Raw genomic sequence first — 27,100 nt, 5'->3', positions numbered from 1 at the left:
TATTTAACTACGGAATGCTCTGACAAATCAAAATTATCAGTGATCTGAAAAACAATCACAAGTGTCCAGGAAATTTCAAAATAAGGATGCCATGTCTTATAACAATAAAGGTTGTAATAGGAAATTAAACAGCAGATAATCACTGATATCAATCTGAAGCACAATTTACTTTAAGAAACTGGAGGTACAAACTATCCACCTCTGTCTGGATCTCCTGCAACTTCTTCCTCCATACACTGTATTCCTCCTCCTTAAATGTTATATTCCCCTTTCTGGCAAGTAGCTCCTCTCTTTCCTTTGTGTATTTAGTGAAGTTATCCTCCTGTTCCCCACTCCCTACTTTTCTCTCTGTTCTTGGGGCCTTGCTGGTGGTGAGCTGCGCCTCCAGGCCGTCGGTAACGTGGGTGGCCGCCTCTCTCATCTTGGCCATCAGCATGTGGTTCAGGTTGTGGGGCTGGATGGCAGTGTTGCCAGTGTCCTTAGGGCCTTCTACAAATTGCATGCTGGCATCCTCAGGCAGGGTAGCCAACAGGGTGTGTGCCAGCACATATGCTTGTTTTGCATCCCTGTCATCATTACAGAACTGTCACCATGGGTTGTGACTAATGGTAAGCACAGAGATGCAAGGAGCATCTGGGAAAGGGCGAATGGCCATATTTGCCATGAATATTCATTGTCAAGAGAAATTCAATGAAAAATGTGACATCAAAGATGAATACAAAATTTACTGCCACCACATTATCTTATAGATATTGAATTTCACTTAAAAATTACAGAGATCACAACACTGATGCTTAAATGTTTACATTTCATGCCTACCTTGCTACAGCCTATAACCATGACTGTGGTTCATATGACATTGATCCACCTTCCCTCTACATTGCATCAACTATAGATGCCATCTGCCCTTTAAGGGCCCCATACATGCTCAGGCAGCCTGTCTGGTTACCTGAGGAACACAAGACTGTTCAGGCAAAACTGAGCATGTATGGGCATTTCAGGTGGCACTTTCAAATGGAATTTATATACATTTACAAGGAGAATGCATATCCCTGGAAAATCAAATCAAAAGCCTATCCAGATAAAAGTAGAAAGAAAATACAGTATATGAATTGCTTGCAGAAAAATTAAAAGCTGTCAGCCTCTCATGAAGTGATATATTCTTGCACATGCATATGTCTTCCTCTTTGCTGAGAGGACTTCCAAGAGACAGCAGCATCAAATAGGTGTACTTCTTTTAATAACTGGGTCACTGCAATAGCTGCTGTCATAAGTAGGTTTAACTCATCCTTGCCCATGGAAAAGATGATGATCACTTTGAGGTGTCTCACTGGAACTGAGCTGTGCCTTTAGACTGCCTGAATAGTGTGTAGGTGAAACTCTGGTGCCTGTTAGGCTGCCTGTTCAGGCCTGTCCAGCCGCCTGAGCACGTATGGAGCCATTTAGGGGTTAAGATCGTTTGTGTGACCAGTCACAACAGACCCTTCCCTACAACTCAATAACACAATATGTACTTGAACACCATGACAGCTTCACTTACTTTGTGTAGAGGATGAGGTCCAGATGGTGTGAGTTGACGGGGTGAAGGGTGAAGCCAGTGTGCTGCAGAGGATGACTCTCCCTTGGGTGCAGCACATAGAAGTCACTCACACCAGACACCTGCACCAACACAACCAATACTGAACTACACCACCAAGAATATCCTGGTTTAATATGACTCACTAAACACCTAAATATGTATACTGTAACTGTTTCTTTTAAGTGGTAACTTCTGACAGGAATATTTCCAAAATCTTGCCATTTTTCATTATGGGTTGGCAAACATTTACATCAGTTTTTTTCATTTACATAGCCAGACTCATTGCAGTGAAAGTGCAAGAAAAAACAGGAAACAGACAGCTGTTTTAGCAATAGATTGTTCACTACCAAGCCACCCTCACTGACCTTATTAAGCTTGTGGTGACGAGAGATGTTGTCGATGAAGGTGTTGAGGGGAGACACTAATGAAGTGAGGGACACCTGAGTGCACCTGCTGGCAGCCACCAAAGCCACAATGCTGAAGGTCACAAAAGCTGCAAGGATTAAATAGCATCCATCTTTCATCTGAGATATTCTGAACTACTGAACTCCTTACAATGTTCTGATCCGTGTGTTCATGTGTGTGTTCCTATCTATCTATTATCTCTCTTTACCAGATGCAGCTTCCAAAGGACATTGATGCAATGGAAGTTTCTATTGATTCATCTTCTTGCATGTTTTAGTCCTTTAATCCTCCTCTCACTAATTTCTTTCACAAACTCTAGCATTCTACCCTCACATCTTGCTCCCACTTCTTGCACCCACACTCACACTCTCTTTGCCATATAAGCTCCATGTGTGGTATCACCTGTTGTGGAAGAGTTGCAGAGCTCCAAGGATGCCTGATGGTTGTGCAGCTCACTGGCCTTCAGTTCCACCACAGGGACAGACACTTGGTACTCTAGGCTTTGGCACTCCTCATTGGTGTTCACTGGCTGGCTGGATGCTATCTGGAGAGGCTTGCAGGTGTAGGACAACAAGCCAGAGCAGGACACAGAGGGCCCCATTTCAAATGATGGTACCTCACACACACCTAGCAAGTGATGAGCATGTTCATAAAAGATCAATGTTTCTAGCCTAAATAAGTCTATAAAATTCTTAAATAATATCACACACACACACACACACACACACACACACACACACACAGCAGAGTGCCACAGGGGTCAGTATTGGCACCAATACTTTTCCTCATTTATATTAACGACATGCCAGAAGGAGTGAACAGCTACATAAATCTGTTTGCAGATGATACGAAACTGTGCAGAGTTATAAAGCAAAAGGAGGATTGTGAAATACTGCAAGACCTCAATAAGATCTGGGAATGGAGTAAGAAGTGGGAAATGGAATTCAATGCGAACAAAAGCCATGTCATGGAAATGGGAAAGAGTGAAAGACGACTTGTGGGAATCTATAAGATGGGAGATAGAGTAGAACTGGAGAAAGTTAAAAAGGAAAAGAACTTAGGAGTGACGATGGAAGAAAACAATCAACCAGTAAGCCATATTGATAGAATTTTTAGAGAAACATATAATTTGCTAAGGAATATTGGAGTAGCATTTCACTACATGGACAAGGAAATGATGAAGAAATTGATAAGTACTATAATAAGATCCAGATTGGAATATGCAGGAGTAATGTGGACCCCTCATAAAAAGAAACACATAAGGAAATTGGAGAGGCTACAAAAAATAGCTACAAGAATGGTTCCAGAATTTGAAGGGATGACATATGAGGAGAGACTAAAGGCTATGGATCTACCAACCCTGGAACAAAGAAGGGAGGGAGGAGACCTGATACAAGTTTATAAATTGATCAATGGAATGGACCAAGTGGATAATGAGAAACTGATCCTGAGAGAAGAATATGACATCCGAAGCACAAGATCGCATAGTAAAAAGCTGAGAAAAGGAAGATGTCTGAGAGATATAAAAAAAATATAGTTTCCTGCAGAGATGTATTGAGACGTGGAACAGTTTAAATGAAGAAGTAGTGTCTGCAACGAGTGTGCATACTTTTAAAGTAAGATTGGATAAGTGTAGATATGGAGACAGGGCCACACGAGCATAAAGCCAAGGCCCTTTAAAACTACAACTAGGTAAATACACACACACACACAAACACACACACACACGGCCCGGTAGCTCAGTGGTTAGAGCACTGGCTTCACAAGCCAGAGGACCGGGGTTCGATTCCCCGGCTGGGTGGAGATATTTGGGTGTGTCTCCTTTCACGTAGCCCTGTTCACCTAGCAGTGAGTAGGTACGGGATGTAAATCGAGGAGTTGTGACCTTGTTGTCCTGGTGTGTGGTGTGTGCCTGCTCTCAGACCTATCCGAAGATCGGAAATAATGAGCTCTGAGCTCGTTCCGTAGGGTAACGTCTGGCTGTCTCGTCAGGGACTGCAGCAGATCAAACAGTGAACACACACACACACACGCCCGGTAGCTCAGTGGTTAGAGCGCTGGCTTCACAAGCCAGAGTACCGGGGTTCGATTCCCCGGCCGGGTGGAGATATTTGGGTGTCTCCTTTCACGTGTAGCCCCTGTTCACCTAGCAGTGATTAGGTACGGGATGTAAATCAAGGAGTTGTGACCTTGTTGTCCCGGTGTGTGGTGTGTGCCTGGTCTCAGGCCTCTCCGAAGATCGGAAATAATGAGCTCTGAGCTCATTCCGTAGGGTAACGTCTGGCTGTCTCGTCAGAGACTGCAGCAGATCAAACAGTGAAACACACGCACACACACACACCAGCAGCAGCAGCAGAAGAAGTACTATATAGAAAAACAAAACTCAGAGAAACAGAAGGTTGCATATATATATATATATATATATATATATATATATATATATATATATATATATATATATATATATATATATATATATATATATATAAAGAAAAATAGAAACGAGGAGGAAAGGAAGAGACACAACGAATTGGTGGCAGAAGCAAGAGAAAAAAATAATGAAAGGTCAAAGGAGGAGAAAAAGGCATTTTTTTGGAGAATTATAGGAGACAGGATAAGGAAATGGTATATAAAAGAGAAGGAAGAGAAAAAAATGGAGCAAGTTTAACTAAAATTGATAAGAACAAGAGATTAAAAATGATGTATACAAACATAGACGGGATTTTATCTAGTAAATTAGAATTAAGAGATTACATAAAGAAAGAAGAACCAGATATTGTATGCCTGGTGAAAACAAAGTTAAATGAAGCAATAAAAATAGACATAGATAAAAGGTATAATATATGGAGGAGAGACAGAGTGGGTAAAGGAGGAGGAGGAGTCATGATGATGATAAGGAAGGAGATAATGGTAAATCAAGTAGAGTTTGGGGAAGGAAAATCAGAAATACTGTATATTAAGATACATATTAATAAAAAGGAGTTAACAATCATTGGAACATATGTGCCACCAAAAACAAACTCATGGACTAACCAAGAATATAAAGACATGATAAATGACACAATAAGGAGTCTAACAAGAATCATTAAAGAAAGGAGAGAAGTGATATTGGTAGGAGATTTCAACTGTAAGGAGGTGGACTGGGAAAATTATGAAAGTGGTATGGGGAAGATGCCTGGGGAGATAGATTCCTGAACCTAATGATAGATAATTTGATGGTCCAAAGAGTAAGGGAAAACACAAGATTCAGAGGAAACGATGAGCCGGCGAGATTGGACCTAGTTTTTACAAGGGATATACAAATTAACAATGATATAAGATATTAGAAATGGATATAGAAGAAGGAAAGGAAGATAGAGATGAATCATACAAAGGACACCAATTAAATTACAGAAAGGCTGATATTGAGAACCTCAAGAGCTATTTTAAAAACGAAAACTGGATGGAGATGGAAAACTCAGAAACGGTTCAAAAGAAATATAACTTACTTTTGGAAATATACAAAACAGGAGTCAGGGAATATGTCCCGAAATATAGACACAAAGAAAAAGGAAAGAAAGATTGGTTTAATGCAAGATGTGCTAGGGCAAAGGAGAAACGAGATGGAGCATGGAAAAGGTGGAGAAGAAACAGAAATCCAGAAAATAAGGAAAACTTCAAAACAGCAAGAAATGAATATGCTAAGGTGAGAAAGGTAGAAGAAAGGAACTATGAAAAGGACATTGTCGAAAGGAACAACCAAAATTGTTCTACAGATTCATAAATGGAAAAATAAGACAAAAAGAAACAATAGAAAGGTTAAAAGGAGAGAACGGAATGGTGGAAGACCCAAAAGTATGGCAGAACTGTTAAATAGTAAATTTCATGAGGTCTTTACTAAGGAATCCAAATTTGAAAGACCACAGGGTAATAGAGAGACTGTCCATATGAAAGAGATTAAAGTAACCAAGCTTGAAATAAAAAAATTGATGACGAAACTAGATGAGGTAAAGGCAATGGGACCAGATGAAGTCTCAGGCAGAATACTGAAAGAATGTAGGAAAGAACTAGCAAGTCCTATATACAACATCATAAAATGCTCAATAGAAAATGGAACAGTGTCTGTGGAGTGGAAGGAAGGAAGGACCTTTAAATTACAGACCGGTATCACTAACTTTTTTTTTTTTTTTTTTACATTACAAGGGCACTGGCCAAGGGAAAACAAAGTGTTGGAGAAAAAAAAAAATCCCGCTGGTTGCCAGGCCCTGTGAAGAGGAAAGTAGGAGAAAGAGAAAAAACAAAAAAATCTAAAAGGAGGGTCCAGTTAACGTAAGAGGTGTCTTGACACTCCTCTTTTGAAAGAGTTTAAGTCATAGGCAGGTGGAAATACAGACACAGGTAGAGAGTTCCAGAGTTTACCAGTGTAGGGAATGAAGGAGTGAAGATACTGGTTAACTCTTGCATTAGGAAGATGGACAGAATAGGGATGAGAAGAAGTAGAGAGTCTTGTGCAGCGAGGCCGCAGGAGGGGAAGGCAAGCAGTTAGCAAGTTCAGAAGAGCAGACAGCATGAAAACAGCGGTAGAAGACAGATAAAGATGCAACATTGCGGCGGTGACTTAAAGAATCAAGACAGTCAGTTAGAGGAGAAGAGTTGATAAGACGAAAAGCTTTAGATTCCACCTTGTTTAGTAAAGCTGTGTGTGGATCCCCCAGACATGAGAGCCATACTCCATACACGGGCGGATAAGGCCCTGTACAGAGCAAGCAGCTGGGAGGAGAGAAAATGGACGAAGATGCCACAGGACACCTAACTTCTTGGAAGCTGATTTAGCAAGAGTAGAGATGTGAAATTTCCAGTTTAGATTTTTAGTGAAGGATAGACCGAGTGTGTTTAATGTAGAGGAGAGGGAAGTTGAGTGTTATTGAAGAAGAGAGGATAGTTGTCTGGAAGGTTATGTCGAGTAGATAGTTGTAGAAATTGAGTTTTGAGGCATTGAACAAAACCAGGTTTTCTCTGCCCCAATCAGAAACAAGTGAAAGATCAGAAGTTAGGCGTCCTATAGCATCTCGCCTTGAGTCATTTAATTGTTGTTGGGTTGGGCGTCTGTTGAACGCTGTTGAATAATGCAAGGTGGTATCATCAGCATAGGAGTGGATAGGGCATTGAGTCAGATTTAGGAGATCATTGATGAATAATAGAAAGAGAGTGGGTGATAGGACAGAACCCTGTGGAACACCACTGTTGATAGTTTTAGGGAAGAACAGTGACCGTCTACTACAGCAGCAATAGAACGATCGGAAAGGAAACTGGAGATGAAGGTACAGAGAGAAGGATAGAATCCGTAGGAGGGTAGTTTAGAAATTAAAGATTTGTGCCAGACTCTATCGAAGGCTTTCGATATGTCAAGGCCGACAGCAAAGGTTTCACCGAAGTCCCTAAAGAGGATGACCAAGATTCAGTTAGGAAAGTAAGAAGATCACCAGTAGATCTGCCTTTACGGAAACCATACTGGCAATCAGAGAGAAGGTTGTGAGCTGATAGATGCCTCATTATCTTCCTATTAAGGATAGACTCAAAGGCTTTAGAAAGGCAGGAAATCAAAGCTATAGGGCGGTAGTTAGAAGGATTGGAGTGGTCACCTTTTTAGGGACAGGTTGAATGTGAGCAAACTTCCAGCAAGAAGGATAAATAGAAGTAGAGACACAGATGAAAGAGTTTGACCAGGCAGTGAGCGAGTTCGGAAGCACAGTTTTGAGAACAACAGGAGGGACTCCATCCGGACCGTAAGCCTTCCGAGAATCAAGGCCAGAGAGGGCCAGGAAAACGTCTTTATAAAGAATTTTAATTTTAGGGATGAAGTAGTCAGAGGGTGGAGGAGTAGGAGGAATATGCCCAGAATCATCCAAAGTTGAGTTGGTAGCAAAGGTTTGAGCGAAGAGTTCAGCTTTAGAAAAGAAGAGACAGCTGTAGAGCCATCTGGATGAAGTAAAGGAGGGAAAGACGAAGAAGTAAAGTTGTTAGAGATATTATTGGCTAGATGCCAGAAATCTCGAGAGGAGTTAGAATTGGAAAGACTTTGACATTTTCTATTGATGAAAGAGTTTTAGTAAGTTGGAGAATAGATTTGGCATGATTACGGGCAGAAATATATAGGGCATGAGTTTCAGCAGTTGGATGGCTACGGAACCGTTTGTGAGCCGCCTCTCTATCATTGACAGCACGAGAACAAGCAGAGTTAAACCAAGGCTTTTTAGCTTTAGGGTTAGAGAAAGTATGAGGAATGTATAGCTCCATGCCAGAGATAATCACCTCTGTTATGCGCTCGGCACAAAGAGAAGGATCTCTGACATGAAAACAATAATCATCCCAAGGAAATCAGAATAGTACTGCCTTAGTTCCTCCCACTTAGCAGAGTTAAAATGCCAGAAGCACCTCCGCTTAGGCGGGTCCTGAGTCTGCACTGGAGTGATAGAACAGGTAACGGAAATTAGATTGTGGTCGGAGGAGCCCAACGGAGAGGAAAGTTTAACAGAGTAAGCAGAAGGGTTGGAGGTTAGGAAAAGATCAAGAATGTTGGGCGTGTCTCCAAGGCGGTCAGGAATACGGGTAGGGAACTGCACTAGCTGCTCTAGGTCATGAAGGATAGCAAAGTTGAAGGTTTGTTCACCAGGTTGGTCAGTGAAAGAAGATGAAAGCCAAAGCTGGTGGTGAACATTGAAATCCCTAAAATGGAGATCTCAGCAAAAGGAAAGTGAGATAAGATGTGCTCCACCTTGGAAGTCAAATAGTCAAAGAATTTTACATAGTCAGAGGAATTAGGTGAGAGGTATACAGCACAGATGAATTTAGTTAGAGAGTGACATTGAAGTCTTAGCCAGATGGTAGAAAATTCTGAAGATTCAAGATTGTGGGCACGAGAGCAAGTGGTGTCGTTACGCACGTATGCGCAACATCCAGCTTTGGATTGAAAATGAGGATAGAGCAAGTAGGAGGAACAGAAAAGGGGCTGCTGTCAGTAGTCACAGACAACTGTGTTTCGGTTAGGAAGAGAAGATGAGGTTTAGTAGAGGAGAGGTGGTGTTCCACAGATTGAAAATTAGAACGAAGGCCACGAATGTTGCAGAAATTGATAGTGAAAGTATTAGATGAAGTGTCAAGACACCCAAGGTCGACAGCAGAGGGGCAGTCCGACCTGGGGACATTTATGGTCCCCTCCCCAGAGGGGGACTCCGAGGCAGGGCGTGGTGAAGCCATTATTAAATTTTGATTTGAAGAGAGTGTAAAAGTGTAAGGTGTTGTAGTGTAGTGTAGGAAGTAGTAGAAGTTGTCTTTAGAGGGCAGGCTGCAGCTGCTCAATTGTATAAACCGGGAAGAGAGGACACGGGGAATCACTCAGTCTGCAGCACTGCCTACATCCCCGTAAGTACATCTCCTGGAGTATTCCACCGGGCGGCAGGTGACTACTGCCTACTCCATATAAACTAGTGTACAGTCTACCCTCGGCTATCGCGACTTCAGCTATTGCGTTTTATTGCTATCGTGCACCCATGAAAAGCTGTTAAAATTTCATTATCGCGACCTAAGATGCTATCGCGTGCCCAGCCATGACGTCATGGGATATCTAAGCGCTCATTGGCCAAAACCGCCTTCACGCCAACATCAATTTGGCTATCGCGTTTTTGGCTATGGCGCGGCTATTTCAGCCCCAATTGGGCACGATAGCCAAGGGTTAAGTGTAATATGGAAGATGTGTGAAAAAATAATAAAGAAGCAATGGATTGAGTTTCTTGAAGACAACAAATTATTATCAAATAGCAAATTTGGTTTTAGAAAAGGTCGGTCACGTGTAACAAATTTATTGAGCTTCTACTCTAGAATAGTTGATAAAGTACAAGAGAGAAAGGGATGGATTGACTGTATTTATTTAGATTTAAAAAAGGCATTTGATAAAGTGCCACATGAAAGATTACTATGGAAGTTAGAGAAGAGTGGCTTAAAAGGAAGCACATTGAGATGGATGAAAAATTACTTGAGGGGGAGAGAAATAAGGACGATAGTTAAAATATGAAGTCCAAGTGGAGAACAGTAGACAGCGGAGTGCCACAGTATTGGCGCCAATACTTTTTTTCGTATATATAAACGATATGCCAGAGGGAGTGAACAGCTACATAAATCTGTTTGCGGATGATGCGAAACTGTGCAGAGTCATTAAACAAAAAGAGGATTGTGAAATACTACAGGAAGACTTAAACAAGAACTGGAAATGGAGTAAAAAATGGGAGATGGAATTCAATGTGGACAAGAGCCATGTCATGGAAATGGAAAAAAGTGAAAGACGACCAGTAGGAATCTATAAGATGGGAGATGGAGTAGAACTAGAAAAAGTAAAAAAGGAAAAGGACTTGGGAGTGACAATGGAAGAAAACAATCAACCAGTAAGCCATATTGACAGAATTTTCAGAGAGACGTATAATTTGCTAAGAAATATTGGATTAGCATTTCACTATATGGACAAAGAAATGATGAAGAAATTGATAAGTACTAAAATAAGACCTAGATTGGAATATGCAGGAGTTGTGTGGACCCCATAAAAAGAAACACATAAGGAAATTGGAGAGACTACAAAAAATGGCTACAAGAATGGTTCCAGAATTTAAAGGGATGACATATGAGGAGAGACTAAAAGCTATGGATCTACCAACCCTGGAACAGAGAAGAGAGAGAGGGGATCTGATACAAGTTTATAAATTGATTAACGGAATGGATCAAGTGGATAATGAGAAACTGATCCTGAGAGAAGAATATGACATTAGAAGCACAAGATCGCATAGTAAGAAACTGAGGAAGGGAAGATGTCTGAGAGATGTTAAAAAATTTAGTTTCCAGCAAAGATGTGTTGAGACTTGGAACAGTTTGAGTGAGGAAGTGGTGTCAGCAAAGAGTGTACATAGTTTTAAAGAAAAATTGGATAAGTGTAGATATGGAGACGGGGCCACACGAGCATAAAGCCCAGGCCCTGTAAAACTACAACTAGGTAAATACACACACACACACATGAAACTCTTCCATCTTTGTGGTGCATTGTGGGCCTAGAGTAACACTTGGAGCCACTGACCTACAACTGTGGCCTTCTTCTTGGGCCTGAGTACTGGGGGGTCTAGGCGGTCAATGGTCACTCTCACATCAGCTTCTCCCTGTCTGCTGTGTCTGACAGTCTTTAGCACCTGGCTAGTGTGGCACAGTGGCACCTCTCTACAGCACAGGATGAGTTCCAGGTCACTCACCAATACTCTGTCAGATAAACTAATATTTAAAGGAGAGCAGGTTACTTTCAATACCATCCTCTGTTCCTAAATACAACATACAATAATACTCTTCCATCTTGCACATGTCTGACACCAGTATCTCCATCACCTCATCAATCCCAAATATTGGCCACTCACTTCTCTCCTTCATTAGTCACATTCACCCCCACCACCCACTTGTCATGGATCAACTTGTGGTATACTCGTTGAACCTTCAGAGGGTTTGGGGACTGTGGCGGGACATTTTCCTTTGACCTGGTCTCCCTTTCCTCTATATTCAGGGTCGGCACTAGAGTCTTCGAAGGAAAAAAAATCATTAGGACCCATCCCTATCACTATTGACTTGTTATTGTGTCTCAATAAACCTAAATGATTTTACAGAACAAAAACATAATACTGGAGGCACACTACTTGAACATTCTCTCTGTGGTCAGTGGAGTCTTTTGTAATCAGAGTTTAAACTTACATCCCACCCTTCTCTTAAGTCTGAGGAGAACCACAGCAGTCAGAAGGTTAAATATGGAGGAAAACCAAGTGAAGCAGGGAGGACTTGAATTGTTCAGTAATCAAAATAAAGGATGCTCAACAAATGCTACAGTCCCAGCAGTGGACATGTTATCCTTGAAGCTGTGGTTAATATACACAACAATCCAATCATAAAATTTTGTCTGTGCAATTTCTTTTTACTTACTCTTTCCTTATCATGGCATTTTCCTTGCAGCTGTGACTGTAAGGCAGCAAGCTCTTCTGTGATAAAGTCCTCCTTCATCTTCCTCTCTGTTCTGAGCTGCTCTGCATGCTTGATTCCTCCCTGTTGAGTAAAGTAAAGAAAAAAATATCAAGTATGAGTATCTATCTATATACTGTACCAAGCCAGCAGTCTTACACATGACAGTCCAGGCAAAACACCAAATATTTACACACACTCTAAGCTCTGCCAGCCACCAATAGATTCCAAGAGCCCAGGCACATCCAGAGCAAGGCTTGATATTATACACTAGTTTACCATTGCCCCTTCATAATGAGACCTTTCCTACCTTTAACAAAAAAGACAAACTGAATTCAGTGGAGTGCCGATCCTACATAGAAAAAAAACTATCAACACCTGCCTTGAAGCGGTGCTTGAGTGCCTGGACCACCTCCTTCCTCCCTGCTGCAGTGTCCTCCCTCTCTTCCTCTTCCTCTTCCCTTTTCTTGCTACTACCATAGGCATAGCTCATCAGTTTAGCATTGGATATCACCTCTGCTTGGCCTGGCAAAGAAAGAAAGAGAAAGAAGCCCTAAACAAAACAATAACATAGCTTTAAGTTATACCATCTTTTACTTTTATGGTTGCATTTTTCTGAAAGAGTTTATCCTCAGTGAGTAGCATTGATTATATGAATCAGACCTTTTTATTCTTTCTTTCAAGGCAAATAATAATGGCAAACAAAAATAAAAAGCAAAATTGTTTAGTCCTCAAAATTGAAGCTTATGAGGAGACAGGAGGAACCAGCTCACCATCCTGCATGGTGAGGATCAGCTGAGGGGTGCCAGTGGCCTTGGAATCAGCTGATGCAATGTCCCTCACTCCCTCCCACTTATGCAGGACCTAAGGAAGTGTCCAAAATGCTTGTGTTGCATAACATAAATATGTCAAATTAGCTTTAAAAGACAGGACATAATAAGCTTGACTCAGTACAATACAATTAAGTGGGAACAATTGGATAAGGTAAAAAAAATGTACACATGCACACACACACACACACCTCCATATCCTGATAGGCAAGAAGCACAGACGTTCCTGAGCCACAAAGCAACACAATGTACAGCTGCAGAGGCTCAAAGTCGTGGTGAACAACTATCTATAAAGAGGAAACATTTCAATAAAAATCAAATATGAAAAGCTTAAAGTAAACAAGAAATTATTGTCTCACAACTCAGCAATTGAACACTATCCCACATCCTGTCCCTGAGACTTATTTCTGGTGTTATAGCCTAAAAATAACAACAATAAAGATTAAAAGCTGTTCCCTATCCTACCAGTAATTTGCATTTTTGAGTTATGATAGAGAAAGAATAAAAATCAATCAATCAATCCACCAATATTCTGTCAGTACCTTGGTGATATCCTTGGCACAGGGGGTGGACCGCTGTATCTTGCCACCCTCTATCTCCACTAGGTGTCCCCGGCCAGTGGAGAGAAGGGTGTGCTTCTGGATCGCCTCTGAAACACACACAAGATGACTGATGTACTGGAACACTCTCCTACACTCTTTAACAAGCTAAAACTATTCTGATTTAGTTTCATGCACTCACCAATACACTGATACAGTCTTCAGTATTGTTTTTAATTTATTAGATGAATACAGAATTGAAAGAGACTGAAATGCCAATGAAGCAAGATACATGTAAGTAAAAGGAGGGAATTAACAAAGTAGGAAAGGGTAATGAACTGTTACGAAAGGAGGATATATAACAGGCTAAGGAGGCTAAGAGAGAGAGAGAGAGAGAGAGAGAGAGAGAGAGAGAGAGAGAGAGAGAGAGAGAGAGAGAGAGAGAGAGAGAGAGAGAGAGAGAGAGAGAGAGAGAGAGAGAGAGAGAGAGAGTTATTTTACCTTTCCCATCCAGCTGATCCAGACTGCTGGCCACCCTGAAGAAGGCAGTGGCAGTAGTGGAGACTCCTACAAACTCTGGCATCACCTCAGGCTCAATGGTGCTGCTGACACACTCCATACCGATGCTGCTTTGACTTGATTTTTATTTTATGTAAGGGTGCTGGCCACGGACAACAAAAATTTTGATAGAAAAGTCCCACTGAGGTGCTAGTCCATAAATAGAGGTAAAGAATTATAAAAGTTGGAGAATAAGTGTCTTGAAACCTGCTTCATCCTCCAGCCTCTAACACACTATACCATGGGCCACACCTCTCCCACACAAACACAACAATGATGCCATTCTTCTGCCACAGTGTATAGTAACAACATAAAAAAGCACAGCACACAGATAACACTCATACATTACACCAAAGTTCTCTAAAAATTGTTGATATAAATACTAATGAAACTAAGACATGGACGGGCTCTCACTGTGTTACATCTTCTCACTCATGGTTAAGCTTCGGACTGGTATTCAGCTACAAGGCTTAATGCTACACACACACTGCAGACCTTAAAAGTAGACTAGGCACGCAACCTGAGATGGGTATCCTATCACAAAAGGCATTTTAACAATTATATATCTGCTATACTTGACTAGACTTCTGCTTTGGATATTCATATAACTTTGCATTACAACTGTCACCAAGCAAAGATAATACCGTAATCACATAAGCACTACAGCTCACTTCAACTTGGCATTAATTACTAAGAAATGCTAAATTGCTCAAAATAGTTACATAATAAATTACACTCCAAAACTCCAAGCGATGTATGATTATTCTCAACTGACAGACTACATTAGAAACCTTTGGTCCACCAGTGTCTTGTGGACTACGTTGTTCCGTCCGCCAGCGCTGCAGACCTTCTCCAGCAGCACCACCAGGGCATACGTCACCACAGCTGCCAGAACAAAGTCACCCGAGACGATATCAATGAAGGTAAACAGCAACATTTCAAACAGGACAAAGGTTGCCTCATGCCCATAGAAGAGCACACGCCTGAAAGTGTGCTTATTGTCCCTGAAGAGCAGGCAGCGGTCGTCTGTTTCCTGGAACTCCAAATCCAATAGGCCTTCCAGGAACAACTTTTCTTTAATGATGTAGTCCAGGTTTTTGAGAGCATGCTGAAGGAACATTCCAAAGAACCTCTTCAGAGCCTCATGTGCTTGGAAACTTTGCTCTAGCTGATCTGATGCCATCTTGATGCGTCCTGCCGGCCTGCCCAATCCTCTGCGCCTGTGTAGGGGCCGCAGGATGGTGTCATATTTCTCCCTGAACTTTGGGGTAACCATCACTTCAAATGTCTGGCACTCGCTAGATGGCTCAAGTCCGCGGTGGCCACACAGATCCTCCTCCTCACGCTTCATCTGTTCATAGATGGACTGCATGTCAACATCAGCAAAGCCATGAGCAGAGCGGCCATGAATGTAATAGCCATACATCTTGTGCTCCAGGATGAAGATACTGATGTTAGCAATAGAGCAAAGATCAATGAACTGCTGGAGTTTGTTTTCAACATAACGCTCATAGATCATCAGCTTGAAGAGCCACTGGGCCATGACAATAGCCAGGTAGATAGAAATGCTGATGGCAAAGCGGCACACAAAACTCTGGGGAACATTGCTGCCTTGGCGGTCGTCATGGAAGCTGCTGTCTGGGCTCATGACGGAAAGGTTTTCAAACCCCATCACCTTCAAAAACAGGAGTGTCAAGAACAACTGCAAGCCAACATTGACCTTGCGGTGAGTCTGCAGTTCATTCCACTCATTGGCGATGAAATATGTCCTCCAGATGCTGATTGGCTGCTCAGCGCGTTGCTTTCCCTCATCGTCTAGACTCACATTGAGCTGAGGGTGAGGGATGGAGTTCCTGGCTCTTGGCTGCTCCCAGTCTATGATGAACATGTCAATAGTGATTTGTACGTACACAACATACACAACCTGCACCAGTTTGAGGAACCAGGCGGCTATGAGGTACTGCTTGATGACTGTCTCTTGGTGTTGTGTTAGCAGGAACAAGTGAACTACATCCTGCCGCTTGAAGAAGATAGTCCAGTACAAACAAGAGAAGAACATTACCAGCCAGAACATGGAAGCGAGATTCCCACACACCATGATGACAAAGTGGAATATGGTTGGTACGTCGAGCCCCACACGGCCGCAGCGACGGAACCAACTCCAAGTGGCAATGACGGACCACAACACTGCAAAGCAGCTCACCACACCAATTGCTATGGACAGATCTTCTTGAATCTTCGAGAAATTCATGGTGTACTGTACTTTGAGACCAACTTCCACCTTTCGATTTGAGTCATAATAGTTATCCTCCACTTCGTCGTATGTTAGTTTGAAGAGAGGAGGATATATCAAGCCATGACCCTCGCCTTCCCTAAGCTGAATGATGATTTCCATGTTCTTCACATATTGCACAACCCTTGCCCTCTCTAACTCATCCCATGCATTTGGTGACCCAGCTTCTCTTCCACTCAGGTTATCAATCAAGAAAAACCTTCTAGTCAGCTGCCACTTCATCTTACTCTCCTGGTTTAGCAACACTCCATCTTCCTTGTAGTTCCTGTTGAGTATTGGAACAGCGTACATCATGTGCTCCTCCTTGTCATAGTACTGAAGGAACACGTCATAAAAGACTGTCTCGTACGTATCCCATAGATCTTTGACATTCAGGAAGCATCGCTGGGAGAACGTCATGCCAAACTTAACCACAGCATCAAAACGGAAGTCAATTAGAGGGCAGAGAGTTAGCACCTCCTCCAGCCTTCCATACTCCAGCAGATGACCATCAGCAGAGTACTTTGCCACAGTGAAGTTTAGGCTAGAGTTTGGATCTCCATCATTGAAGCTGTATGTGGTTTTGAGTTTTGTTTTTGAGGTGTAGACATTTGCCTCTCCCTCAGGGTAATAAAGCCAAGGGACGTGGTCTGGCAGGGTGATGTAGTTCTCCCCAAACTCCTCCCGGTAGTACTGACAGGCATTAAAGTCCCCATCGAATTCATAGTGCAGCAGGACACACATGTTGCTGAGAGTGTGGCATGCGGATTTGTTCTGCTGGAAGGTGCAGGAGTGTGCTGCTGCCCTGAAGTGTGCCTTGAGGAATGCTGACTCCAGTGCCAGTCCACTGTTGTACTGAACAGTGTATGTGCTCTTCCTGTCAGGGATCTTTGACAACTCAGCAAGTGGGACACAGGTGCCGCCAAGTTCCTCATGCGTTTCGGGACAGACACAAAACCCACCACTAGCTGCATAGTATGAGGCATGGCAAGGCACACACCCCTCGGGACCCGGCACTGTGTCATTGGAGCACTTCACACACATCATGCCCCCTAAGGAAGTTCCATTGACGGCCTTGTCTGCCATAACTTGTGAGGTCAAAGGGCATGGGTCACACTCCCCTAAGGTCTCATTCACTGCTGACCCTAGGCAAGGAATGCAGGTTCTTTTATCATTTGATGTCACGTGTAGGGCTGGGCAGGGTTCACAGATTAACTCCTTCCCTTTATATAAAGACTTAAACCTTGGTAAGCATTCACAGGTATAGGGATTATCATACACAGTCTGGTTAGGAGGGCAATTTGTACACTGCAGGGTGACTGGGTTAAAGTAATCCCTCTCCTGGCATTGCATTAAGTCATGGTAGGTTATGAATTCAAAGTTACGAGCCTGTGTCTGGTGAGTTAGTATGTAAACAGCCAGAATCACCTTCCAAGACATGATTAGTGATGGTGGTGGCTTATTTCGTTTGTCCTCCCTTACCGCAGGCTTCTTTTATTATCATTATACTTTTTTTCTATAACTGGGAATGTTCTTGGTGCCACTAAGTAAAACGAGTTATTTACTGTTCATTTCGCTCTCCTCTTCCCTTATTTCAAGCTTTTAACTGTCTTATTCTTGTAGCTTTATTATACTGTGTCTGTTGTAATGTCAAAGACGGTAAATGGAGTTGTTTCTTGCCTTACTGTCTCTGTTCACTGATGATAGCTGTCAGTGCAACACTTGGCGTCACCTTCTGCCGCCTCGCAGGTGTTTGACTGTTTGGGACTTCGTGTTTGTTTACCTGTCCTGTCTGCTCTCTCGTGGCTCACCAAGGATATCATACCGCACCACTCAAAGAAATTAATAAAAGAAAATATACAATCAAAATTAGAAAAAAAAGATAAGTCAAGAACAAGAACACAAGCAAAAAATAACGATATATACAAAAGTGTGAGCCGATACAAAGGCGTTCAACCTTACGCCCACTGGACTGGACCCGCCAAAACTCACACCAACTGCAGGCAAAGGTAAACACTAAACTCCTGTCACACTGAATGAACCTCCACCCGTGAATGAAGGTGTACTCGGGGCCCTCAACTCAGGCTCATGCAAGTGTGCTTTTAGGCTGGTGCTTATCCTGTAGCCGTGTGTATGTATTTATCTAGTAGTATACAGGATTCGAGTGGAGCTCATAGTGACATGTCTCCACATTACTTTTATCCAACTTTTCCGTAAATATGTGCACACTTTCTGTTGCTACAGTCTCTTCACTTAATCCGCTCCTGATGTCCACCGTCCTGTGTGGAAAACTAAATTTTTTAATGTCCCTCAAACACCGACTTTCATGATCTTGGAGTGTTAGTCTCTCCATCCTTTGTCAGTGATACTAGTCTTGTCTATTTATCTTTTCCATACGGTATACTAACTTATACATCGTTATTAGATCTCCTGTTTCCCGTTTATCCTTCAAAGTTGGCAGTTCCATATCCTTCAGTCTTTCTTCATAGGGAAGATCCTTTATTCCTGGCACCATTTTTATAGCGGTCCTTTGGATTCTTTCTAGTTTCCTGGTGTCCTTCTGCCTGTATGCTGACGACACCATTGCTACATATTCTAGTCTAGGTCTCATAGTGGTTATGATGTTTTCATCATTATCCATGTAATTGAATGCCACCTCGATATTTGTTAGTGTCTTGTATGTTGAAGTAAAAAACCCATATATGTGGCTTTCTGGAGTCAGGTCTTTATCTTCACTCCTCTTCATTATAATCTCTTCTCTCATTTCGTATTCCCACATAGGTCGTATATTATTTTTACTCATTTCCATTACATGGCATTTCCAAGTATTAGATTCTAATTTCCACTTTTGGCTTTATTCCCAGATCTTGTCAATATCTTTCTGCAGTTTCATACAGTCCTCGATGTTCCTTATTACACTCAAAAGTTTCACGACATATGCAAACAAATTTATGTAGCTACTCAAACCTTCTTGTATATCACTGATATATACTGATTTAAAGCTCTCATTCATAACTTCATTAATTTCTTATACTGTTTCATATATCCTATTTCCCTTAAATAACTTGATATAACTGTGAAGAGCACTGGTATGCAAAGTATTTATTAAATTTTATTAGTATTCGTCCAGAATCACTAAACTCATTTATAATTTCGTGATGTGTCATTAACTAGAACTCATACTGAATATTTTAAATGCCATATAGATGCATTGCAAATTGATAATAACGCCATCAGCATTATTGGAAAATTTATTGACTTTCTTTTGGCACTTTCATGTCTACCAGTATAATTAGGTTAGGTTAGATCAACAACATGGCAGTCATCACAAGAACAGCAGCAGTAGTGTGGCTTACTGTGTATTTTTAGTGGTAAGAGGCAGTATTTTCTCTATTGTAGTTTATTTTGGTTCTAGAGTCTATTTTAGCTCCCCCAGAAAGGAATAGATGTGATAATGAAAAAAAAGATCATAACCAATAAATTGATATTGATAACCTTATCAGTGATAAGTGATAATGAATAAGTGGGAATAAGTCTGTTGCCTGATAACCAATAACCGATAAATCCAAAAACTTCAGTAGCTACTCTTCATAATGATATTGATATTTAGATGAAAAGGTCATTACTTTCAAATTCCATCTCCCTGTGCTGTCATTTCACTTGCTTTATTGAAGAACATTAGTGAATTGATGATGCCATCCTCTGCCAGCACCACATAAGCCATGAGTCAGCTGCAGCCCCCTGAGGAATTCCCCTTCCCCTTCCCTCCCTACAACATACAGACAGACTTCATGAGGAAGCTCTTCTCTGTGCTGGAGGAAGGACAGCTGGGGATCTTTGAGAGTCCTACTGGCACGGTATGAGAAGAGAGATTATGAAAGGTTTTGTGATGATATCAACTTAACTGTTTGTTATTTTTGCTGTATTGATGTGTTATTATGACCAAGGTTGTAGTACTCTGTTACTGCAAAAGTTCTTAAGCCTGATACTTTGAAATAGTGAATATGATAAATAGGTAGTGTTTGTGTGTATTCCTTGATAAAAAGTTAAGAATGAAAATATTGTAATTTCAAATTCTGTTTGTCTTACCTCTACAGGGAAAGTCACTGAGTCTTATTTGTGGGGCGCTGACCTGGCTCAAGCAACATGCTGACCATCACAAAGTAAATGTCAACTGCTGTGTTCATCTTGTGCCCTTTGTAATGAAACAGAATGCAAGAATTAGTCAGATGTATAGGAAAGTTTTGCTGTTTTGATGAACGGGAAAGATGCAAGGGAAATTCAAGCTCAAGTAACAATTCATTGTTCTATTACAGAAGATATTTGATTACTCTTCACAAAATAGACAGTACAAGATATCAATTTATAAACAGATTAATTCTTTAGCTTCTATTTTCAACTTGAGAGAAATGTTTAGTTAATTTAGACAAGCAGTGACATTGAAGCATTCTGACATGAAATTCTGGACTGCAATGATCACAAATGGACAGGCTGAGCTCATCAGGAAGATAGAGGAGAGTAAGAGCACACAAGATGATGACGGTCCAGACTGGTTCACTGCTGCCACCAAAAGGATAGAAAGCAAGGAGGAGGCCAGAAGGTGCCAAGAGCAGCTGCAACTACTGGAGAAGCAGGAGGAAAGAATTTGTGCCTTGAGGAAGGGCACCAAAGCTGTCAAGGTTTGTAGAGCACTGTTCAGCTTCATGTTTTGATGGAAACATAAATCTCAGTTAATGTAAATTTGATCTATTGATTTTTAATGGTGTGAATGAATGGTTCCAGTTCACATTCACATCCATACTCATGGCAAGTGACTTATTTCCCTGTCAAATATGGCTTGTGTGTTTTCTGTTTTTGGCTCGACAGAATAAAAAGATACAGAATCTCAACAATGAGTTTGATGAACTCTTCCGTGACTTGCACCACGTTCAGGAAGACCTTCGCCGGGAACTGAATGCAGTTAATGGCAAGTTGATTACATTCTTGGTTGGCTTGTCTTTCATCTTTTTATTTTGATTGGCTGGGTAATGAGATTCTGAGTGACAACTATGAATTTTGTGTGAATGTAAATGTGTGTGTATCATCTTTCCTTTAGAAATGAATTTATATGTATGGTTTCAATGATTGTGTGGCAGGTGAAGATACATTACCCTCCGAGGAACAAACATTACTGCTAGATGAATACAACAGTGATGATGATGATGATGGAGAAGAAAGGCGAGAAGGAGAACAAGAACAAGACCAAGGCTGCTTAAAGGTGATACACACACACACACACACACACACACACACACACACACACACACACACACACACACACACACACACACACACACATCTTGACTAAAACTAAAATCTGAAACATGGCAAAGTTCTAAGTGTTCAGTACTTACAGATCTTCTACTGCAGCCGGACACACTCACAGCTCTCACAGTTTGTGCGAGAGATTCAGAAGACAGTATATGGAGAGGAGGCGAGGGTAGTGTCCTTAGCCTCCCGTCAAAATCTGTGTGTGAATGAAGCTGTCAACAAACTGAGCAACATCTCTCTTATGAATGACAGGTATGGGCTTGAGTTCTATAAACTGGGATTAAGTGTACAAATTAAGCAATGAGAATAGGCTTGATTTCCTTTGATATCCTTGACAGTAACTACTTGTGTCCAGTTTATTTTGTCTTCACATTAATTTCTCAGTGTTTTCATGATGCACAGGACACAACTAACCTGGTTTAGTCTTGCAGGTGTGTGGAGCTGCGGAAAGGCAAGAAGGGCAAGACCACCAAGCAGACTCAAGATGGCACATCTGTCAAGAAAAAACGTACCACCTCAGGTTGTCCTTATTACCAACACACTGCTGTAGAGGAACTGGCAGACCAGGTTATTGTTACCTTCTTTCAAGCAATCTCTATGTGATACAGACTAAGTACATTGCAAGAATGACTATACAGTGGCTGAAAAATTACCTACTTTAAACACATGCCCAGCAAATATGATGCATCTAAGTTTAGGTTCATATGAAATGGATGGGTGAAACATATGCATTGATTTGACATAACCAAATTAGATTATAACCTATGACAGGTGCTGCTGGAGGTGCAGGACATTGAGCAGTTGGTTGGTCTAGGCAGGAAGATGAACAGCTGCCCTTACTATGCTACCAGGGCTGCCATCAGGGATGCTCAGGTAATAGACTCACTTCTGGAAGGAAAAAAAGTATGCAAAACCTTTTTCAGTATGGAATTAATGATTAGCATAGGACTTCGACTATGGTAAAAGAAATTAAACATGTGATCCTTAAAACATTCCTGTCATGGCTGACTCTTGAAAGGCAGGCATAAGGCAATGATATTGAAGCACTTTGTATAACTCAACTTCCATAGACCTAACTGCCCTTGTTTTACTTCATTTCAACCCATACTCACTTTCATCCTTCAAAGTGATGATGAATAATTTCACTTTACTGACTTCATAACTGACTTCATATATGTAGTTTTGTTTGTCCTTGACCTTAAATGTGATAATGAAGTACTCCATACAACTTGTTCCATGTCCATTTTCACTTGCCATATGTACAACCCTCTTACACACCCCATTAAACATTCTAGTCAACTTATTGCATTGCCATTTTTAGCTGTCATGTGCATCCCTGTTACAGTCACCCCTCAAGAGATGCACCATAATGTAGTACATACTGGCTGACTGAGCTTTCTGCTCCTCACTGCAGGTTGTGGTGCTGCCGTACAACACGCTGCTTCACCGCCGCACCAGGGAGTCTTACGGGATCAACCTAAGTGGCAATGTGGTGGTGGTGGACGAGGCGCACAACCTCCTCGAGACCATCTCCAACATTCACTCGGTGTTTGTTTCCCTGCGCCAGGTGAGGAGAGAGTGAGTGTGTCCTGTGTTGTCCACCTATGTAGTGTCTGTCACATGGGGTGGCCCAAATGAATAGCCACACACTCCTATACACTTATCACATCTGTCATTTCACTTTATATATTTTCCATATATAAGATTTCTGAATTTTATATGGAAAGTGATTTCATATGGTTAATTTTAGTATCTTATTGTCTCAGTTTGAATTTTAGCTCTGATTAGATCATGTTTGTAAATGGCTTCTAATATGTTTGTGTCTCTACCAGCCTGCTCGTCTTGGTTCAGTTTATTGGTATATAGTTCACCAGTGCTGTTTGTCCATCACAGCCACTGGTCCATTTTTATTTGCCAGTGGATCTTCTTTGAATATATATAACACATCTTGTTAGTAAGCCAGTCAGTGAGCAAGCTGCTGCTTGTGCTTATGAGCACAGCTTGACTGTCTGTCTGGACACGGTTTTAAGAACCCCTGGCTTTGCCCCACAGCTTCAAGGAGCACATGCCCAGCTGAGCCAGTACCTGCAGCGCTACTCCAGCCGACTCTCACCCACAAATCTCCTATACCTCAAGCAGATCCTTTTTTTCATGCACGCCATTATCAAAATGTTGGGCGGAGGTTTGTAATGCAAACTGTGCTGTTTTTATTTTTTTATATGATTTTAGAGCACTTACCTGATTGAATGTGTTTGCTGTGAGGTAGATGCAATAGAATCTTAAAGCTGTGGGCCTTAAGGTTAATTGAAATATATGATATGGCAGGATCCAAGCGTGTGGTAGCAAGTGGTGCCTCATCAGTGACTCCTGGCTCCAGGATGCTGCTGGTGTACAACTTCCTTGCCGAGACATTCACTGATAACCTCAACCTATTCAAATTGGTGCAATATATTGAGAAAAGCAAGATTGCCCACAAGGTAAATGTATTGGATCCTGTAATTTACCAATATGTGTCCTGTCTAGTTCATTTTGCAAAATATCTCGCTACAAAAGACTAGCAATTAGTATCTCATGGAATCTGGAGGTTGTCTCTTAAACTAACTGAGGCTTTCTTCCAGCTGCACTCCTTCAGTCAGCACTTTGAGGGGTCGGTGAAGATCAACAAGCCGAGTCACAAGGCTCCTGTTACGTCACCAACATCCTCCACATCCTCCTTTCTAGCCAAGCTCTCAGCCAGCAAACAAACACCAGCCAAACAAACACAGGCTAAATCCAAAGGTAACATATAGTACAACTTGTAGCTCAGTTGTTCACCTCTCTGTGTGTGGAAGCCTTTATTATATCTTCCCACTTTTCAAGTGACCTCTCCCTCTTACTTCATCCTATAGTTTCATTTACATATATCCTCTTAACAGAATTTTTGCTGTCATTACAGCCAAATTTTTTATTGTAATATTTCATTTAATCCACTCTAGTACACAGTTTACATCATTTACACAAGCTTGAGAGATGATGAATCCATGAAAATATTGGTGTGTCTACAGAGAATGTCAAGCCAGAGATGACAAAGACTAAGGAACAGCAGCAGGAGGAGGAAGGAGAGGAGGTGGTAATGGGGTCTCCGCTGATGCAGGTGACAGAGCTCCTGAGGGCCCTGCAGCACCCGACTGCTGATGGCAGAGTGCTGGTGACAGTTGGCTCCCAGCCACGTCATTCTTCCATTAAATACCTGCTTCTCAATCCTGCCTCTCACTTCCAGGACATTGTGACCCAGTGCAGGTTAGTGTGAGTCACAACAGACACTTCACACAGCGCTAGTAGTGTGTAGTGTGGGGTATTGATGGTTTTTGTACTTCTCTAATATCAGTCTGGCTGCTTGATCAGATGATTGTAGGTGAGTGACACACGATTATCTCAGTTGTGTGTTGTTAGACATCCACCTTCCCTCAGGTCGGTGGTGGTGGCAGGAGGCACCATGCAACCCATTAGCGAGTTCAAGAACCAACTGTTTCTCTCGGCTGGGGGAGAAGAAAGCCGAGTGCAGTATTTCTCCTGTGGTCATGTGGTCCCTGCCAAACAGCTGCTCCCTGTTACCCTCCCTCAGGGACCCACTGGCCAGATCCTTGACTTTACCTACCACAATAGGACTGACCCTAAAGTGGTGAGTGAGGCTGGAGTGGTAGGATAAATTGTATAAATCCATGAGCAGAATCTACCTTGCTCTGCTCGTATTTTGGGCTGAGGTCTCCCCTAAAACCAAGACTAGATATTGTCAGTGATAGAGAGGCAAGAAGAATCATGAATTTTGATGGGAGATGCTTTGGTGATGCATTGCAGCTTGATGAACTTGGCCGAGTATTGGTGAATGTGTGCACCGTGGTGCCAGGCGGGGTGGTGTGCTTCCTGCCCTCCTATGACTATGAAGACAAGTTGCAAGCCCACTTCACATCCTCAGGTATTCTGACAAGACTATCAGCGAAAAAAAAGGTATGTGTAGTGTAATGAACTACTGTACATCATTGGTTGTGCTGTCTAAATGTTATGATATATGTATTATGTATTCCATGCATTCTTGCAGCATGAACATCACTGTTTGGTAATGGCATAGGCTGAGGTGTTACCTTTCATCCCTCAACAGGTCTTCTGGGAGCCCAGGAAAGCAAATCAGCTGGATGCCGTTCTGAGTGACTATGCCAAAACCATCAAGCTGACGGCCTCCAACACATCAGGCATGAGTGGCAGCTTGTTGCTCAGTGTTGTGGGTGAGTGGTGCCGAGTGGGACATGTTTGGGAATTGAATAAGGGAGTAAATAGAAAATCATCATCTAGATTTTGTTGCCAGTTGTTACATACAGGTTTTATTTATTCGAAAGATTTTTCTTTTTTTCCTTACATTTTTGAGAGACTGATTTAATTTTGTATCTCCCCTGCCATGGTGTGTCCTCACTGCCTGCTCACCAGGTGGCAAGATGAGTGAAGGCATCAACTTCAGTGATGAGTTGGGCCGGTGTGTGGTGATGGTGGGCCTGCCCTACCCCAACACACACTCCCCAGAACTGAAGGAAAAGATGCTTTACCTTAACAAGAATGTGGTAAGTCACTGGACCGTAAAGAGAAAGAGAACAAAGTAAAGTTTCAATGCAGGAAAATCAGTATTGTGTAATTACCTGTATGATGCAAACACTCCTTGCAGTTAAACTGAGAGATCTAACTACAGTATACAAGATCAGTGTCATGAAAGCTCAGATTAACAGTTTTAGTTGATAGACTAAAATAATGAAAAAAAGGTTGATATAGACAACAACTTCCCTTTGACATGACTCGGATCACCTGTAAGCAGGAAAGTTTACAGTTGATCACCTGTATTGAGTTTCCAGGAGTTAAATGGGTGTCAACAAGCAGATCAGCACCTACTTCCTTAAAGAGGTTAATCTGATTAATTTGGGTTTATGCTCAGTCTGCAGGGCAGGATGGGAAGGCATCAGGCTCAGTGTTCTATGAGAACCTTTGCTTCAAGGCTGTCAACCAGTCCATTGGGCGAGCAATACGACACAAGTGAGTGTAGGAGTAGTGTTATACTGATCAACACATGAAGTTGTCTTATTTTTTCTATACTGCTTTGCACTTTTGCTAGAAATTGATGTTCCAATAAGTTTTATTGTAATGTGTTGTGTGTAACAGGCAGGACTATGCCAGCATCCTCCTACTGGACCACCGCTACAGCCGGCCAGCCTCCATACAGGCTCTGCCAGGCTGGATCTCCAAGCATCTGCGTGTCACCACAAAGTTTCCAGAAGCTTTTGGTCTTCTAAGAAAGGTGAGTGAAGGATGAGACATAAGGAAATGAAAGAGAAGAGAGCAGTGGTATTACATAATGTGTACATAAAGGAAATGGCCACAATAAAAAGTCTAGCCTTTCCCAGAATGGCTTTCACTTACTTTTGATGTCATCTCTCTTTCAGTTCTTTGTAGAAAAGAGAGCAGAAGGGACAGTGTCTTGATAGCTGCTTGCTGCCTACATTTTAGATGAAAAATAAATATATGCTTTTTTTTACATTTTATCAAAATAAACTTGACAATCACTAAAATTTTA

The 27,100-nt window shown here is 41.8% G+C and overlaps 4 protein-coding genes across 11 annotated transcripts in view; 1 reads left to right on the top strand and 3 right to left on the bottom strand.

Annotated features, from left to right (window-relative positions):
* Positions 1-136: 136 nt before the first annotated feature.
* On the bottom strand, positions 137-21,945 carry LOC123503286. 7 transcript variants are annotated; one of them, XM_045252927.1, is made up of 15 exons: positions 21,922-21,945; positions 21,591-21,703; positions 20,287-20,392; positions 13,869-14,075; positions 13,371-13,477; positions 13,020-13,115; positions 12,772-12,862; positions 12,381-12,523; positions 11,963-12,082; positions 11,410-11,567; positions 11,082-11,269; positions 2,387-2,611; positions 1,945-2,072; positions 1,541-1,659; positions 137-566 (listed from the first exon to the last, which is right to left on the bottom strand). In XM_045252927.1, the coding sequence occupies exons 4-15, from the start codon at positions 13,984-13,986 to the stop codon at positions 149-151; spliced, it is 1,911 nt and encodes a 636-aa protein (XP_045108862.1). In that variant the 5' UTR covers positions 13,987-14,075; positions 20,287-20,392; positions 21,591-21,703; positions 21,922-21,945; the 3' UTR covers positions 137-148. The 7 variants fall into 7 exon arrangements, with proteins under 7 accessions (XP_045108862.1, XP_045108863.1, XP_045108859.1 ...); XM_045252928.1 differs by having other exon boundaries at positions 13,869-14,028; XM_045252924.1 differs by lacking the exons at positions 20,287-20,392; positions 21,591-21,703; positions 21,922-21,945 and adding an exon at positions 17,883-17,989.
* Positions 14,688-17,966, bottom strand: LOC123503284 (meckelin-like). The gene has a single exon (XM_045252920.1). The coding sequence runs from the start codon at positions 17,635-17,637 to the stop codon at positions 14,704-14,706; it is 2,934 nt and encodes a 977-aa protein (XP_045108855.1). The 5' UTR covers positions 17,638-17,966; the 3' UTR covers positions 14,688-14,703.
* LOC123503285 (ATP-dependent DNA helicase DDX11-like) lies at positions 18,077-27,095 on the top strand. 2 transcript variants are annotated; one of them, XM_045252921.1, is made up of 21 exons: positions 18,077-18,206; positions 19,907-20,054; positions 20,295-20,360; positions 20,688-20,876; positions 21,064-21,163; positions 21,333-21,454; positions 21,593-21,759; positions 21,939-22,074; positions 22,279-22,380; positions 22,922-23,074; positions 23,560-23,689; positions 23,833-23,984; positions 24,126-24,285; positions 24,552-24,786; positions 24,958-25,168; positions 25,345-25,494; positions 25,646-25,769; positions 25,969-26,099; positions 26,465-26,562; positions 26,689-26,824; positions 26,970-27,095. In XM_045252921.1, the coding sequence occupies exons 2-21, from the start codon at positions 19,920-19,922 to the stop codon at positions 27,006-27,008; spliced, it is 2,736 nt and encodes a 911-aa protein (XP_045108856.1). In that variant the 5' UTR covers positions 18,077-18,206; positions 19,907-19,919; the 3' UTR covers positions 27,009-27,095. The 2 variants fall into 2 exon arrangements, with proteins under 2 accessions (XP_045108856.1, XP_045108857.1); XM_045252922.1 differs by lacking the exon at positions 18,077-18,206 and adding an exon at positions 18,214-18,328.
* The window catches only part of LOC123503287 (paired box protein Pax-6-like), a 95,722-nt gene continuing 94,455 nt past the window's right edge, over positions 25,834-27,100 (bottom strand). The window contains exon 14 of the mRNA XM_045252931.1: positions 25,834-26,063. The gene's annotated coding sequence lies outside the window, so the exon portion shown is untranslated. The remainder of the gene's footprint in view (positions 26,064-27,100) is intronic.

This window comes from Portunus trituberculatus, chromosome 13 (assembly GCF_017591435.1).
Source record: "Portunus trituberculatus isolate SZX2019 chromosome 13, ASM1759143v1, whole genome shotgun sequence".
Classification (NCBI taxonomy): Eukaryota; Metazoa; Arthropoda; class Malacostraca; order Decapoda; family Portunidae; genus Portunus; species Portunus trituberculatus.
Note: the sequence above shows the minus strand (reverse complement) of the source record. Positions and strands in the feature narration are given on the sequence as shown.

Coding starts and splice junctions, on each gene's coding strand:
- LOC123503285 (XM_045252921.1), top strand. CDS start 19,920: ATGAGTCAGCTGCAGCCCCCTGAGGAATTCCCCTTCCCCTTCCCTCCC. Junction 24,787..24,957: donor GACATTGTGACCCAGTGCAG/GTTAGTGTGAGT, acceptor ACCTTCCCTCAG/GTCGGTGGTGGTGGCAGGAG. Junction 26,825..26,969: donor CTTTTGGTCTTCTAAGAAAG/GTGAGTGAAGGA, acceptor TCTCTCTTTCAG/TTCTTTGTAGAAAAGAGAGC.
- LOC123503286 (XM_045252927.1), bottom strand. CDS start 13,986: ATGGAGTGTGTCAGCAGCACCATTGAGCCTGAGGTGATGCCAGAGTTT. Junction 11,270..11,409: donor GTGACTAATGAAGGAGAGAA/GTGAGTGGCCAA, acceptor TTTAAATATTAG/TTTATCTGACAGAGTATTGG. Junction 1,660..1,944: donor GTCACCACAAGCTTAATAAG/GTCAGTGAGGGT, acceptor GTGTTGGTGCAG/GTGTCTGGTGTGAGTGACTT.
- LOC123503284 (XM_045252920.1), bottom strand. CDS start 17,637: ATGTCTTGGAAGGTGATTCTGGCTGTTTACATACTAACTCACCAGACA.